The sequence below is a fragment of the Rissa tridactyla genome, chromosome 4 (genome assembly GCF_028500815.1).
Source record: "Rissa tridactyla isolate bRisTri1 chromosome 4, bRisTri1.patW.cur.20221130, whole genome shotgun sequence".
NCBI classification, from domain to species: domain Eukaryota; kingdom Metazoa; phylum Chordata; class Aves; order Charadriiformes; family Laridae; genus Rissa; species Rissa tridactyla.
In genome coordinates, this window is record NC_071469.1 from 19,727,569 (window position 1) to 19,744,974 (window position 17,406).

At 37.7% G+C, this 17,406-nt stretch overlaps 1 protein-coding gene across 1 annotated transcript in view; it reads left to right on the forward strand.

The window, feature by feature from the left end:
- The first annotated feature begins 15,294 nt into the window (after positions 1 to 15,294).
- The window catches only part of MUC6 (mucin 6, oligomeric mucus/gel-forming), a 78,396-nt gene continuing 76,284 nt past the window's right edge, over positions 15,295 to 17,406 (forward strand). The window contains exon 1 of the mRNA XM_054201459.1: positions 15,295 to 15,346. Coding sequence (XP_054057434.1) covers positions 15,295 to 15,346 — 52 coding nt within the window. The remainder of the gene's footprint in view (positions 15,347 to 17,406) is intronic.

The window sequence follows — 17,406 nt, forward strand, 5'->3', positions numbered from 1 at the left end:
TGTTTCAGGATAGCCCACTGTAAAGGCATTTCATTATGAATTTATAGCTTAAAATGGATTGAGTTTACCAGTTTACCTTAATCAGGCATTCCCTTCACGTCTGCATGAGCCTGCATTGCTGTTGGAACTTTGAGAGTCATTTTCAAGACATGAGTCTGCCTGAATAAGCCACAGCAACTAGCACAGCACATTCACGATGGATTTTCTTGTCTTGAAAATTAAGCCTGTAATGAGCGATCAGTAGTATAACATTCAATAGCATGAGGGGTACAAATGAAGAGTTAACTAGTTGTTGGAGAGAGAAGGGGACTCTAGCACTCACTGTATTTCACTCCACACACACCACAAGCAAGCTACCACAGCCATAATTGGATTGGTTTGTTTTTTTTGTTTTTTGACTGATGAATGCTTCTGTGTCTGCGTCTGTATATTTTCATTCGGTTAGCATCGATGTTATTGCATAGTAGGCTTTCAGTGCTTCAGGCCCATCAAAGTTGGGCAAGGCTGAGAACAGCTCCAATGTCACATGTCAAAATGTCACAGATAATCACCAAAAGTCTTGGTTCATTGTTAGAAAGGGTAGAATCACATCTCGGTAACATCTTACTATTTTTGCAATGCTTCTGCCTATTTTTGCATTGGTATCCATAGAACTTCAGTGTCAGAGAGGTAGGAGAGAACTTCAGCAATTTTTTGTACTTTGAAGTAGAAACCTGATAAAAATTGAGGTATCGAAAAAAATGTACAAGCCTAGTTTTTACTGCAGGGCATTATGAGTTGAGTTTGTCTGATCTAATCTCAGGTGGATGCCATATAGCTCCAAACTTCTTAAAGCTACTCAGAAGTTTCTTTCTCCGGTGATCCCAAAGTAAGGATATCAACAAAGCATAGTGCTGTATGGAATTTTGGAAACAAGTTTCCATGGAGTACTGGAAAAAAAAATCACAACTAAAATGGGAATTTTCATTTGGAGGTGTCTGTCTCAGACTCATGATTTCATGAGCATCTTTCATTGCTTTTACTGCTGGTAAGTTGCTGGCACATTTGGACTCTTGATCCTGGCAAAAGCAACAAGAAATTGATTTGTTAAGATCACAAGTCGCAGATGCTTTGTAATTGCCTTGTTAATAGAGCCGTTATAATTTCCACAAATTCTTATGCTGTTGTTCTGCTTTTGTATTGCTACATTGGGTACAGCGTGTACGTTGTCATTTTGTATGAATGATCAGACAAAGGTTCTGTGGTCCAATGAGGTATTCAACTCTGTAAATCTGTCTCAAGGTATGTTACTGGTCTTTATGTGGATCATCATTATTGTCTGATACAGAAAGAGCTACCTTGATGATCTTTTTGTCACCCAAGTCTGCAGAAGACATCTGGGGAAACCATTATGTGTCCTTTTTAATCCCTCTTCTTTAATAATGTGAACATTTTAGATGCTGATACTTAGCAGTACATACTTCAGTAATTATGAGAGTTTCTTATCCTTCCCTTGTTGCCAGTAGCCATGAGTGAACATTTCCTTTGGAAGAACCAGTAACCTGACTGCTTTAAATCCAGATGCCTCAAAATGGGCTGAATAAATGGAAAGGCAACATGAAAAGAACAGATGGGTTGCAGCTTCACTGACAATAAGCAATCAAAAACCCAGAATGAATTTCTAGTTGTGTATTCTCATATTTGTATCCATTAAAGAAAATTGCTGTAAATATTTCAAAGCCTCAAACACTCAAGGATATCATCATGTGGTGAATCACGTTTATGTTGTTATCGATATATCTGTTGAGTTTGATGCTTGCTGACAAGAATTTTGATCATGGTTGTTTAACTACTGTCTGCTGGTCTCTTTAAGATCTGATTCAGCAAGTAGACAGTATTAAAGGGCTGAGTCTTGAACATCGTACATAATACGATCTTTCACATATTGCTAAAAAAATAATCTTGAGAATTATAATCTTCGTAATGCAGCTCAGTGTAGCAGTACAGATAGCAGTGTCCTAAGTGTTGTGCTGCTTTCACTTGTGAAATTGGACAGAACTTTCATGCAGGGACAGGCTGTGTAGGCATAAATGTGCATCCAGTGGTTTCCCTATCTAAAACCATAGTGTTATGAAAGCAGTTGCATATGAATGATGATATAAATGATGCATGTCCTTGGCACAGGTTGTCAAGAGAATGGCCAAGATTGTTTATCTTGTTTGCTCCAAGATAAAGCTCTTTCCAAGTAAGAATCCCATGGTGCAGGTTGCCTTAAGCTGAGTTCCTTCCTGTATTCTAACACTGCTGGATGAAGTTGTAGAAAGCCTCCATCTCCTACCAGCAGCCATTCCACTGCTCTTACAGCTTGCTCTCAGTGCTTGCACCCTAAATAGGATGTGAGGAGAGAAATCTTAAAAAAACTGCATTCAGGTTTATCTGCTGCAAAAGATCCTGGAAAACACCATTTCCTCTTTCTCACCAGTATTCATCATTAATGCAAACGTAGAAAAATAGCAGAAGATACGATTAATAATGGCAAAATCAAAAGTGTTTCAACAGTTACTAATGTACTTCAACTTAATAACATTTTAATGTAATGGTTGTAGCTTGCAGCCCTCATGAAGTCTTCCTTTCTGTAGAAAAACTGTGTCCATTTTTAAGTATAGGCTGTAATGCGTAAGTATTCTCATATAGCACCTGCTGGCTACAAACAATTCTTTTTATTGTCTCTCATTGGATATAAGGCTATAAGGCTACTAAACATCTTTCCAAACAATGCTGTGGCCTTTTTATTGCTTGACTGGAAGAAACAGGGTATATCTGGACATGAATTTTCAGTATAAGGGAAATGGCAGCCAAGGAAAAATGCTGCACAGCACCTTCTCAGCAGTCCATTAGAAGTATATCATACATGTCCTTTGTTATCTATGCTGCCTTCCTATACAATTTCAAATCCAGTCGCAGTCCGTATCTTCAGCAGACTCCCTTGTCTGAATTCAGTATTCTTAAAAGCCTGTTTAAAGCTCTGGAAAAAGGCTGCAGTCATCAGCAATGCTCTTCTAGAAAATTGGTCTTTTCAGTAAGCTAACCTGTAGGAGGAACAAGGTTACCTGAGAGTCAGAGACAACTGCCTTAATGCTCACTACTTGTTATGCCTTATGTGCAAGGCATTAACCTCAACACTTCTATTACGTTTAATGGTGTTTATAAAACACCAACTCTTTAAACAAGAGCCTCACTGCATACATCGTTCTCAGCTTGGTGAAAGAATAAGAGATTCAACCAATACTTGGCAGACACCGTAGCCTTGTTTCTCAATGAGTTACTGGAAGAAACTCAAGCAAGGTCATAAGTGTGATACAGCAGAAGATAATATAGCAGTAGTAATAGTAGGAATGCAATATGCTGTTTGAAATTGAATTTGACTCAGTTCTTAAAATAGATCTCTGTAAGAATCCTACTTTCCTATATGAAAACTAGCAGAAGTCAGTAAGGATCAAGATATAACAAAGCTATGCAGGGGGAAGATTAGAAGGGCCAAAGCTCAATCAGAACTCAGATTGGCCACTGCAGTTAAAGACAACAAGAAGAGATTTTTCCAGTATATCAACAGAAAAAGGAAAACTAGGGAAATTATAGGTCCACTGATGAATGAGACGGGTGCCCTAGTGGTGGAAGACACAGAGAAGGCAGAGTTACTGAATGCCTTCTTTTCTTCGGTCTTCACTGATAAAGCCATCCCTCACGCATCCCATACCCTGGAGGCAAGGGGGAAGGTCTGGAGAGAGGAAGATTTTCCCTTAGTTGAGGAGGACCGGGTCAGAGACCACTTGGCCAAGCTGGACATTCATAAATCCATGGGCCCTGACGGGATGCACCCGCGAGTGCTGAGAGAGCTGGCAGATGTTATCGCTAGACCACTCTCCATTGTCTTTGCAAGGTCATGGGGAACAGGAGAGGTGCCTGAGGACTGGAGGAAGGCTGACATCACTCCAATCTTCAAAAAAGGCAAGAAGGAGGACCCAGGGAACTACAGGCCGGTTAGTCTCACCTCTGTCCCTGGGAAGGTAATAGAGCGACTCATTCTGGATGTCGTCTCCAAACACATAGAGGAACAGGAAGTTATTGGAAGTGGTCAGCATGGATTTACCAAGGGCAAATCATGCCTGACCAATCTGATAGCTTTCTATGATGTTATAACGGGTTGGCTGGATGAGGGGAGAGCCGTAGATGTCATCTACCTTGACCTTAGCAAGGCTTTTGACACTGTCTCCCATAACATCCTCATTAGGAAGCTGAGGAAGTATGGGCTAGACGAGGTGACAGTGAGGTGGATCGAGAGCTGGCTGAGTGACGACAGAACTCAGAGGGTTGTGATCAGCAGCACAGAATCCAGTTGGAGGCCTGTAACGAGTGGTGTCCCTCAGGGGTCAATACTTGGACCAATTTTGTTCAATATATTCATTAATGACCTAGATGAGGGGACAGAGTGTATCCTCAGCAAGTTTGCTGATGATACCAAGCTGGGAGGGGTGGCCGACACTCCAGAGGGCCGTGCTGCCATCCAGCGTGACCTGGACAGGCTGGAGAGCTGGGCAGAGAAGAACCTAATGAGGTTCAACAAAAGCAAGTGTAGGGTCCTGCACCTGGGAAGGAAGAATGCCAAACACCAGTATATGTTAGGGGCGGACATGCTGGGAAGCAGCTCTGAGGAGAAGGACCTGGGGGTCCTGGTAGACAGCAAATTATCCATGAGCCAGCAGTGTGCCCTTGTCGCCAAGAAGGCCAATGGCATCCTGGGCTGCATAGGGAAGACTGTGGCCAGTAGGTCGAGGGAGGTCATTCTCCCCCTCTACTCTGCACTGGTGAGGCCACAACTGGAGTACTGTGTCCAGTTTTGGGCTCCCCAGTTCAAGAGGGACAGGGAACTACTGGAGCGAGTCCAGCGTAGGGCAACCAAGATGATTATGGGACTGGAGCACCTCCCTTATGAGGAAAGGCTGAAAGAGCTGGGACTCTTTAGCCTGGAGAAGAGAAGGTTGAGGGGGGACCTTATTAATGTTTACAAGTATCTAAAGGGTGGGTTTAAGGAGGACAGAGCCAGGCTCTTTTCAATGGTTCCCAGCGACAGGATAAGGGGCAATGGGCACAAGCTAGAACATAGGAAGTTCCATTCAAATACACGGAAAAACTTCTTTACAGTGAGGGTGACAGAGCACTGGAACAGGCTGCCCAGGGAGGTTGTGGAGTCCCCTTCTCTGGAGATTTTTCAAGACCCGCCTGGATGCAGCCCTGAGGGATGTGCTTTAGGCAGTCCTGCTCTAGCAGGGGAGTTGGACTAGATGATCTCTAGAGGTCCCTTCCGACTCTGAAGATTCCGTGATTCCGTGAGAGTCTAAATCCCAGGCACCTGTATTTGCGGTTCTTGCAGGAGAGGAACGGAGAACAGAAAGAAGATCCTCCTGTTCTTTTCTGACTCTTTATGAAACATCTGAACTTACAATGTCTGCTTCTTATTGGAAATTCAGAGGCTGCCAAACCCCAGATTAACCGGAAACACACGCTTAGTCAATGAGGACAAGGAATATGTGACATTTCCTTGAATCTGTACATTTACATAGACACCACTCCACCACATAGTGAGGGGTTGTAGTAATTGGCGAGAGTATATGTAAACGTTATAGGCTCTAGCTTTTCAGGTAAGATAAATAAAACACAAATAAATTGTTTTCTGCCTGAAAAAGTGTGGAAGATAGATAAAGATAATAAAAGAAAAGCTAGAGTTCCGCTTTGGTTTTTTTTTTTTTTTTGTTTTTAATTGTCTTTACATTCTGGTACTTCTCAGATACTAATTTTTTACTGCTTTTGAGACTTGGGTAATATTACCTTTAAAGTACATGAGAGTTCAGCAACTGCCAGAATTCATGGGTGTATTAGTTTTGTTTTATGAAAAATATGTAAACATAGGAGCAGTTCAACTTGCCAGATATCCCACAGGCAATTTCAAGTTCCCATATACCTCATAACAAGCAAGTACCCTACTGATACTCTGTCGAGAAACTAAAATAAGTATACTGTATACAGCTTGGCAGTCACAGGCCTTGGAACAACTGTGACATTAACTCAAATGGAATTACTGATATCATACCAGAACTACATCAGTGGAACAAAACTTGACCCTGCGTATTTTTTCACATGCTTTGGGCCACATTAAGCACTTTGGTCGAATTTTTCAGTTCTGTATAGAGTTGTCAGCAAAACTGGCAGCAGCACAGTTCTCTGGACTCGCCAGAAAAGGTCAAAAGAACAGTATGTATATGCATATCCATACAATATGTATATACATTTATATACACAGTAATTATTAACAGGTGGAAAATATGTTGAGTCTTATTATAATAGTTAAGTCATCTAGCTTATTTGGATAAGATCTTAGATGCGTTTAGCAATGCATGATCTGACTTCTTAGGGAAATATCTGCATATTGCACCTTAGATAGAAAATGAATTTGTCAAATATCTTGTTTATATTGTATTGTAGATGCATAGTACACATGCATATTTCTGCTTGTTCGTAAACTGACCAATGAGAAACTAGAGATTTCAAGTCAATAATTAAAGTAGTGGAATGAGTACCTGAAAGAAAATAATGTCTAGGAAAAAAAAGGTTGATAAGAACTCATTAAGAGTACCTACTAATAATATAGCAATTATTTTAACAAAGAGCACAAGGGAGTAGTCATACTCACAAGTGTAAGGATTAAAATTAAGTCTGGATCCTACCTAAGCTCTGTGAAATAGTTTTTTATATTTGTCTTGTACATTTGCATATGAGAGACCCAGCATCTGATCCAAGGGGAGAAAATCCAAGCTTGAGGTACTGAAGATGTAACTACATGGCACGATGCAGCAATTCAGTGCTATATTATGCTCAGTTTAAAAACCAAAAAGTGAAGCTGCCAAAGTGACACTGCCAAATAAAGGCAATTTAATATTTAGAGTATTAACCTCAGAGTATTAAGAGTGCATGTGCTCTTAATTACACAGAACTTTGAAATAGTGGTGTTTTTTTCCCCATGAGAAAAACTGTTCTTACTGTTAACAGTGTGACTGATAATGACATATAGATTCAATTCTATTTAATCGCACACAGAAGCAAAGAGGTTTCAGGTCTGAATCTGTAGCATGTATTAGGGTGAAAAAGGAGGATAAAAATATCAAATCTTTGTGAGAAAACAGTGCCGACATCTTCATTCTGCATGAAAATAAACACAAAATGTCTGCCAGTCTCGGCATTCAGCGAAGTCTTAATACATTAAATGATCAGCTGACAGAGACATGACAGAAACACAGCTGTCTGGACTGAGGTCAAGGAACTGTAAATAATAGTTGTAAGTTGCAGCTGCAGTTCATATATTTGTAGTAGTCAAAAGTAGAGATAGGCAGAAGTAATGCAAGTTGTTCATTCTTGCTGCAAAAGAGTGTATGATTTCTATGAATGCATTCTTCTTAAGAGTCTCCATACATAGTGCCCTCTGGTCATGGGAAAAATGCCATACTGTCCTTTGTTCTTGAACCTGTATGCATGGAAACTACCTTCATTAATCCCTTCATGTTTTTTACACCCTTAACTTTGTTTCACTCTCCCAGTAACTTCATTTCTTTAGAACTGGAACAAGTTATAAGTTGAGTTTTTCACACCTGTTCTATTATAATTCAGAAGTCTAGGAGCTTTGGCAAAGAGAGTATCTGTCTTTTTTTTTTTTTTTTTTAAATCCAAGTCAACCAAAATGTATAAAAAAAAAAAGGATCAGTATGAATCAAGTAAAGGGTAAACAAGCGTATACGCTTGACCATACACATTATATTAGCATCAATTGGAGACTATCTGTCCTAAAATACACATGTATTAAAAGGCAAGTTAAACAAGTGATTGCTACTGACTTCCTGTTCCTGGCTCTTAATATTTATGTAAATACAAGTTTTATTTTACTTCCTTACCAGTACAGGTAAAAGCTTTTACTTAATGGATTCCTTGTTCACACAATATATTTGCTTTTTGTTCTGTATCTAGTAATAAAATCTGTCTGATTATTAAATTAATAGAGCAGTGATGTAACAAGTGGCAAATAACTTTATTTTTTCTAAGTCCGGTTTGAACATTAATTACAAACTGCAGATTTCGCTCAGCTTCATGGCAATTATGAGTATAGCAATTAGGAGAACTTAGGCCGTTTCCTGTTTGTGTGACTTAACAAACCGAGCTCTAACTAAGCTAGAAGCATTTGGGCCACAGCTGCTTTCCTATATAATGCTTTGCACTTATTTGCTGTGTTGTATGGAGTGAAAATGCATGCTGCCCAGTAGAACTGCTGACATAAAATTACGGGTAATTCCTGAATTTCCCTTAGAAAAGGAATAACAACTAATCATCAAAGCCTGAAAGCTCAAAAAAACAATTGACCTAAATTCCCTAAATTTTTGCTTGTAGGATGAATGTTCTCCATGCTAATACAATATCCATTGTATTTGCATGGGAAAAAGTAGGAACTAAAACAAAATAAAAATAGTATCAATGTTTTCTACTTGGGCAAAAAATGAGCACACCAAGTTTGGATTGAGTTCAGCGTAAAGTCTAATCTGCCTCTAGACTTTGATATGTGGTCATCATGAATAGTCAAGAAATAGCAAGAAGGAATACCTTTATTCTCAGTACTAGAAGCAAATGAATATGAATCAGTGTCTTCATCTACAGACTACTTAATCACTAGAAGACAAATTTGGCCTTAAGAGATACTGCACAGCTTTTGTTCGCAATTACAGTGTTTGATGGAAATTATAATTAAAAAGTCATACACAAATATGAGGAGAGAGACAGACATGAATGAAGGAGACATTCCCTCTATGGTTTTTCTTTCCACAGTTGTATCATTCTGTTCTTTTCTGTCAGCACCGTGGCTAAAATGACAAGAATTTAGGATTAAGTGTTATAGAACAAACTGTGCGGCCCAGACTGCTCCAGAGATCGGAATGCAAACCAGTTTGAGTCCAGCATCAACCACACAGAATTTAGAAGCAGGAGAAAAGAACGTGGGAGATGAGGGCAGGGTTTGCCTTCCCTGCGTTCCTGTGCACAGGAAGGATAACACGGTATCAGGTGAGAGCGTACTCTCAGAGTGGCGGGCCTTGCTTTGTTTTGTGTGGGTTGTTTTTTTTCCCCCAAACGTTTTACTTCAGAAACATTTCAAATATTTTGTCCAAGTTTGTCTTCAGGGCAGTGGATATGGTTCAGAGAACTGTGGGAGTGGCAGGCTTTCTCAGCCTCTTGTGTTGGCAGGATACAAAGAGTGAATGACACCAACTGAGGTCCCCACAGCTATAGTATCTGAGATATTCATCAAAGTGAATGCCAGAGGCATGAAGCCAACACGGGGAGGTCCTCAGGCCATTGTCCCCGACAAATTATAATTAAAAGTTAAATACCAATTGATGAAGTCTTTACCGCTTTGAGAGGCATGAGTTTTAAATTATTTTCTACATTATTTTCTTAACAAGTATATGGGAAAGACTTGACTTTACAGTCATTTAAGTACAAAAGTACTTCTGGAACAGTGTAAGAGTGTTGTTAGTTATTTCTTAATTTGTATTCACTTTTTGTCTATATGCACTGTTAAACAGGAGATGAAATCCTCCTTAACACCTATAGGCACCATGTCTCTCTACATTGTAACAAAACATAATTTACATTGTTAAATGAAATTTTACATTTAAATATGTGTAGTCAGATACCCAAGGACAGCAGAGCTATCTCAAAGTGAATGGCATCCCTAACAGTCTACTCACCAGCATTTTTTCTGTTTGTATGTGAGATATCTCATCTATTTTGATTTTCGTGACCAAAAGGAAAGCAGGAAGTGTAGATTGCTACTAAAACCATAAGGTGGATTATTTAGTGTCTGATGGGCTTCTTTTAGGTACTGTTCGGGGAAGGAGTTTAAATGTACAAAAAGCATGAAGAGAGGCAGGTAGAAAGGCACAAAGAATGACATAAATATCAGGGGATTCTTAAGGTGGGACATATGCTAAGGATAAGGGCATAGCTGGTTATGATTTTTTTGTGAATATTTCTTAGCAGAAAATTTCTTATTTACCACAATTGGAACATTCTCAGAATATGTATCTATTTTACTGTCAGTTTCTTTGGAAAGCATCTTGGCAGCAGAGGCAACCAGCTGGCTATGTTTTGCCTGCCTGCCTGATTGCCTGCCAGCTACTCAGACAACTAGACAGGAGCCCTTGATGTGTGCAATGAGCTCAGCCTAGAGAAGCAGGAGTGTATATGATCCTTTACTCCCTGGCTAAATCACCTGAAAGATAACAATGAGAAACAGGCAGACAAAATGGGAGCTTGTTTTCTTATGTTTAGATAGTAATGCCAGTTATGTTGATCTTTTGGTTTATTTTCAAGTTGTGGAATGGTAATGAAATTACCTTGTTTAAGGTGAAGCACTAATGCTTCCTCATTTCAGTCTGACTTGACTAACCATTGCGTCCCTCTTTTCCTTCCTGTCATATATTCACAATACTGAACTTTCTGGCCTTTATTTAAAGAGTTTTATGTAAAATACCTAATACTGACTACTTGCCTTTCTTTCTTTAATTTTCCACTGAAGTTATTTTTTGTGACAACAGAAGATCAGGATGTAAAATGTTCAGTGTGTGTTACAGCGTAAGAACATTTCCTTTTAACTCCTTTCCGCTGTAGTGGAGAAATCAAAAATACTCCACTCTTTCCACAGTAGTAGAGAGAAAAGGTTATTCAGCTCTGGTTTTGGTTATCGGTGCCCGGAACAAAATTCTCATTCATTCATTGTTTAAAGCTTCGTTCAGTCTCTAGCTAAATTCTGTTTACATTAATAATTTGCAAATTTTGCATGAGAGATGCAGTCAGCGTGTATTCAGTTGTCCCTGTAGGAATTTAGTGTTTCTGCCTTATATAGCAGAGATACTACTGTTCAGTCAAAATCTTGAGTGATATGGATGTACTTCTGCTCTTGGAAAGTGAAATATTTCTGAGGAGCTTCCCCATTTGTGACTGTTGCACAGTGTTTAATTTTCCATAATACGATCTTACCAAGATTTTAAAAAAATGGATTCGATACTGAAGGAAACATTCTGTTATACCTGTTGTGAAATTTCTAAGGCAAATTTGCAGTGCTGTTTTGGACAGGATATTGGATAAAAACTGACCTGAAATCTTCATGTGGCAATCCTATTTTCCAGTTTCATGTTTGAAGGATTTCAAACCTCTTTCCAAGTCTGTATTCATACCAAATATGTTCAAATATGCATATAGTTAAGCTATGCTAATACAAAATAAATAGTGTTGCCTTGAGACAGTCTATACCAAAAAAACCCCTACAAGTGTCCCTGGAATATCAAACTTTTCTACTGAAATTTACAGTCCATTGTATTGCAGATAGAAACTGTGATTGCCCTCCCAGTCATAGTGAATGTCTCAGTCATAAAGATAACCCAATTGTATTGAAGAGCTTTATTTTACCTAATTCTGATACAGCATTTCTAAGATATTAAATGCTATGTTCATTGTACATAAATGATGCTATCATGAATATTCTCAAACATTTGTTTGAAGACCAGACATCTACAATAATTTGGAAGTATGTATGATTTTAATAGTCTCATGTTAAACCAATATATCTCACAATAATTTAAAATTTGAATAAGATAGAAAATCAAATATTGGAGCTCAAAGAAAAAAGCCCCACCAGATCAGCTGTTGTGTCAGCTTGCTTATGAAGGTGTAGCCATTATCTTTACATAGGAGAAAGAGCAAAGGAATCTTACAAGCTTCAAAAGTGGAAAATTACTTGAACACCCACAAGGCCTCGGGCTAATCAAATGCTGTATTTTGGTTTGACTCTTCATAAAAAGATATGTAGCTATTTATCCAAATATATGCAAAGCTGCTAAAATCATACATAAAGACAGAGTATATTGTTGGAACTGGAATGTTTTCTTAGGGATCTTCATAAAAGCATCACAATATTCTAGAATTGATATACCTCTAATTTCTTAGATGAATTAAACTGTGCAAGATGGTCCATTACTTAGTTAAAGTGCTGTGAGTCTCTCAATATGCATAATTTCTGGCTTAACATAAATTTCTTTGACATTTCAAGATCTCTCAGAAGTATACATGGTACTGGAAAGTAAACTATACCTAAATACTGAGAAACTTTTAATGGATAATGTATATGGCCATAATATTCTCTGTTCACTGATACAATGACAGTTTCTGACAGTTAATGATGTTACTAAATCAGTTGTAATTGTGACAGGACAAAACCCCGTTAATTAGAGGCGTCATCCTCTCACTACAGCTGGACAGACAATTTTTCACCAAGCTCTTCCACATAAAATAATTATCAATGTACTGCAGAATTAGTCACTTCTTGTAGTCCTGCCACAGATGCTTTTTTTCTTGGTCTAGAGTCGTGACTTAAATGTAGTTGTATTTTGATTAATTATATTTTTATTAATTATTTTGATTAATTATATTTACATCATCATTGGATGTTCTCATAAAATAACAAGTTACTTGCTGAATCATAAGTGTTTAGGCTGATTCAGTGAAATTCCTTCCAGGATGGATACCTGAAGGTAAAATCTGTATCTTGACTTCTCAGATAGAATGAGTGTCAGCTAAGAACATTTCTACAAATACGGGGAACTGAAAACAACAATATTTTAGGTAAGTATTTGTAATAACTTTTGACAGTATTTGCATTTCATGTGTTCTTCTTAAGGTTCACATAATAAAGGTATAAATGATTTTGGTAAACATAAAGGCTACAGAGAAAAGCTTGAAGGCATGGTAAATGGAAAAGGAAAATTAGCTGTTAGGTGGTATATAAAGACTTTGGTACCTTCTCACACGTTGCCGGTGATCTTAGTTCCATGAGGTGTCAGTCTGGTACCTTTGATAGCAAAAATGTTGCTTTCAAGTGCCCAGCTCTGGAAATGAGCCAGACATAGAATGCTCACTGATATTAGCTGTTTTAATTTATTATTGCCTGAAAGACAGGTTATGTGAATATGTAACAAACGAAAATAAATACCTATTTGACAACAGTGATGGAATTTTTTTCATCTTTTCTGTGAGAGGAAGCTAAATTTTTATGACATTATCAGTGATTAAGATTGAGTTTTTAGGGAGCACTGCAGTTCCCGATCTTCACAGAGTGGTTACTTCATAAAAGTGTGAAAAATTAAATTCTGGTTTGTATTTCATTAATAAGAAACCTTGCTAATTATAGATTTATTGTCTTATCAGTCTAATTTTTCATGCTGTTGTGAGGACTTAATGTTTTACGCTTTCTTTGAGGTTTTCAGAAGTTAGAAGTGTTATGGGGTTTTCACGTTGACACCTTTTGGAAAAAGGTCTGGTTTATTCAGAAAGTGTTGAGCACTTACCGTGCACTTTTAAAGTATATGAATTCCTGCAACCCAGAAGGAAGCTATGTAAAAGTCACATATATGATTTAAATATTGGAGTCAAATGATAATTGTCACATCATTACATTTAATTTTAAAAGTTCAATTATTTTAACTACATTAAGGTGAAATCTGTGAAAAGGATCTGTAAACAAAAACGATGCGTCAGGGGCAATAAAGGCAAAGGTGATGAGATTGTTCTTGTCTTATATTGTGGAGAATTTTAATACTAAATGTTCACAATCCAGTTGAAATTGTGGGGTATGCTAATGATTAGTATGTACATGCGGCCAAATACTTGGTGTAAAATTCTTTCTTAAGTGTCTGGGTCTTAACTAAACAGATTTTTTTTCCCACTGAAACTAATTTTTTAAAAATTTTGTTCATTTACTTTGTTTTGTTATAAGTCAGATGCAGAAAATTTTCAAGAGAGATTTTGGAGGGGGGATGAAGAAAAGTAAAAAAAAAAATATGACCTTCATTTCAATTAAAATGTAATGTTTTTGTTTTAATTAGAACCAGGTTGAATCAGGGATGAAAGTACACTAAAAAAGATAGTCACTGTCTCTCCTGTGCTTCTTCCTACCACTCAGAAGGGACAACTCTGAGAACATGGTGACAAACCAGTTTTTAAGCGAAGGAATGATACCAGAGAAACAATAGGACTCCAGGCAAGTAATGAATTAGGTAAAGTAAGTATCGCATAGGTGAAACAGGAAAGACTAGACTGAAGAGATTCATATGGAGAGGTAATCCATACCTTTTACATTTTATGAGGGAAGTTGTCTTCTAATTACACTATTTTTTCCTGAAATAATTACTGTGCTAGTGAAAAATGACAGGATCAGGCAAGTAAAGTTGTTCTTTATTGTGTCAGTTCAGTGGTGGCAGTGATATAGTGAACATATCCAGTGCACTCAGTGTTTCAGCTGTGACATGGAGAGATCCAAGTGTTGTAACAGAACTGGAACTGATCTTTTGGGATGTTGGTGGGAAGGTGGAGATTAACTTGTCGGAGTTGCCAGAGTACCACAGTGCAATAGCCTTTCCCATTTTGTAACACAGGCCACGCTACAGTGATAAGCAAAAGCTTACTTAGCTCCCTCACAAACTCAGGAAAGCAGCTTGTACCATGGACAGCCCTTTTTACTGAGGCAAAGTTTATCATTTTGCTTAAAAAGTCACACAAGGGAGAGATGAACACAATCACACAGGAGAGTGAATAAAAGTTAATGAAAGATGGGTTAACAAAAAAATCTGAGATCTGTATCTCTGTTCATTCATGCCTTACGATCTTTTATCCACACATTCTTTCCAGCAGTTCCAAAACTCCTGCACTTCATTCTTCCACCTTGTGTACTGGACCAATATTATTCCTCTCCTTATCAGATAGTGAACACAATTTGTGTATTATTTGTCTTTTTGCATATGGCTTTTGGGTATAATACCAAATTTGTTCAGTAAATGCAGTAGTATGTGTTTGAGCTGCTACAAATAGAAGCCATTATAAAAACCTTGTAAGAATGATAGTGAACTAGAGGAGGTTTGTGTTTTCTTTTTTCTTTTCTTTCTAAATAGCATTTAGATGTGTTGAACTTGATAAAGAGGAGATCCTGTTTGGCGGGTACTCTGCTGTTGCAGTTTCTGAAAGCCATGAGAATGAGGGAGGGCATTGCAATTCTATATATAAAGCATCCAAGCTTGAAGAGGTAAGCCTAGAAAGTGGCAGCAGCAGCAGCACTGCCCATTTGGAACAGAGGAGAGTACTGAAAAAAACTCTCCAGTTAGGGCATGCATCATGTTTCCAACAGTAATACTGCTCATCTTCTGCAGTTTTCTGCAATCTGCCGGTAAGTCCAAGTCTTCCTCTTGGTCTATGGTTTGAAAGAAAATACGCATGCATTGAAACAAAGTTGATGACTCCATTGTAATATTACAACACATGAGGTTTAGGTCTTGCTCTCTTTCCCACAAACATGAGAATTAATTTTATACATTTTCTTCTTCCTCACTGCATCTTAAAACACAACTGCATATTTAATAAATACATCGGTGAAATGGAACTATTTGTTCTTAATTTTTTTAGAAACATGGTTACTGATCTGTTGGATCGTTCTGTAAAACTGCTTCCCTAGATACAGGATATAATTTTTAGCGTACTTATGTTGTGTTTCCAAGCTGCCAAGTGCCTTCATCTTTCAGATGTTCATGATGCAGTGCTCTAGTGATGTCATTGTGGAAGCTGTGTATCTTCTATGTAGAGTGATGATCAGAACCTTTTTCCTTTGTTATGCAAACTGCAAAAAGTATTTTAAGTATGAGCTATGTGATGGCATTACTTTGTTGAAGAATGATGTGATAGAAAGAATCCTGTGCTGGAAAACGGGCAAATGATGCCAGTCTAAAAATTTTACATGACTCTTAAAACATTCATCCATATATTATTGAATATAATTTGGTCTTTTAAAGCGCTCTGTCATATTTTTTTGATCCAACCTATCTGAATATCAGATGACTGTAATCTGTTAAAAAGACTTAACAAGTAAGTTCATCGAATCTGTAGCTACTTTGCCTTCTTACTTATTGCTCTTCCTGTAGTGTTTTCAATGGATTCTTTGAGAGTGAGCCGTTTTTGCCGTGGTTGGACATTGCTTAAGATAATGGTTTCTTTTTATTTCTTCTGTATATTCTTTGTAATTATCCATTGTTACAGTTCTGATTTCAAGAACAGGTTGCAAGCTGCTAAAAAGCATACTTCACTTGCTTTAGTTTGAACAAAGTTAAATTTATTTCCACTGTATTGTTTACTACATTTAATGAGCCATATAGTTCAAATTGCGCGAGGACATGTATTACTCTTAAATCACTGACTTAAACTGCAGCACTAAAAAAACCCTGAAATATAAGCAACTCAACCCTTTTGTAGACTCTCGGGGCCAATTTCTAATCTCATCTTATATTGTTATAAATCAGGTATTAGCACTATTATAACCAAGATCAAGTCAAGTACCTGAACGTGGGTCCTAACCACAAACACAGATGCCTGCAAGTTCTTAATCTACATGACTTCATATGTTAGATGAGTAGATGTATTACTATAAATACTAATATTCACAATCAAATGGCAAATTACTGTCAGCTCCTACTTAACCACAAGCTTTATGTATAAACTCGGCAATTACAAATAGGGCCTCATCTATAAAGGATTGTGTTGTCTAGAATGGAACTTCAGTTGAATTTAAACATAAAAGCCTAAAAGTAGAATCTAGGAAGTTCTTACAGGGCACTTTTCGCTTTGGGATGTATCAACATTTTGGGGCCTTGAAATGCCACGCGAGGTTGGAGACTGGGAAAACAAATAGAGATTTCATCTGTCAAACAAGATTTTGAAATCAGACAATTTTTGGAGGCATGTCTGAACTGTAAGACGTTGATCTGTATGTTCTGAAAGTGGCCAACGTGCAAGATGCTCATTGTTTTGAACTCTAGACACAAGTCTTGTCTCTTCAGAATGAGTTAAATCAAAGCAAAGAGATTCTCTTCATGGATCTGCATCCAAATTCCTTATCTCGAGTCTGTTTCTAACTAGAAATGTAAATATTAATTCTAAGAACATATATTTGATGTGAAGTCTGATGGAAACTGGAAGACCCACTTCCTCTTTCCCTTGATAATTCAAGAGAAACAGTAAACATGCGTTAGCCTGATTAAAAAACCTACAGAAGTTTAAAACCACTTTAAAACTGCTAGTTCTATCTTTTACTTAATAAGAGATGCTGATTCATCAATTAAATTGAGGCTTCACCACTTTAGCTATTTCAATAGTCAAAACTGCAGGGAATCCTTAAGAGATGCGTATGTACAGTTGTGATATTTTTTTCTTACTAAGTATGTAACTAGGAAGTTACCT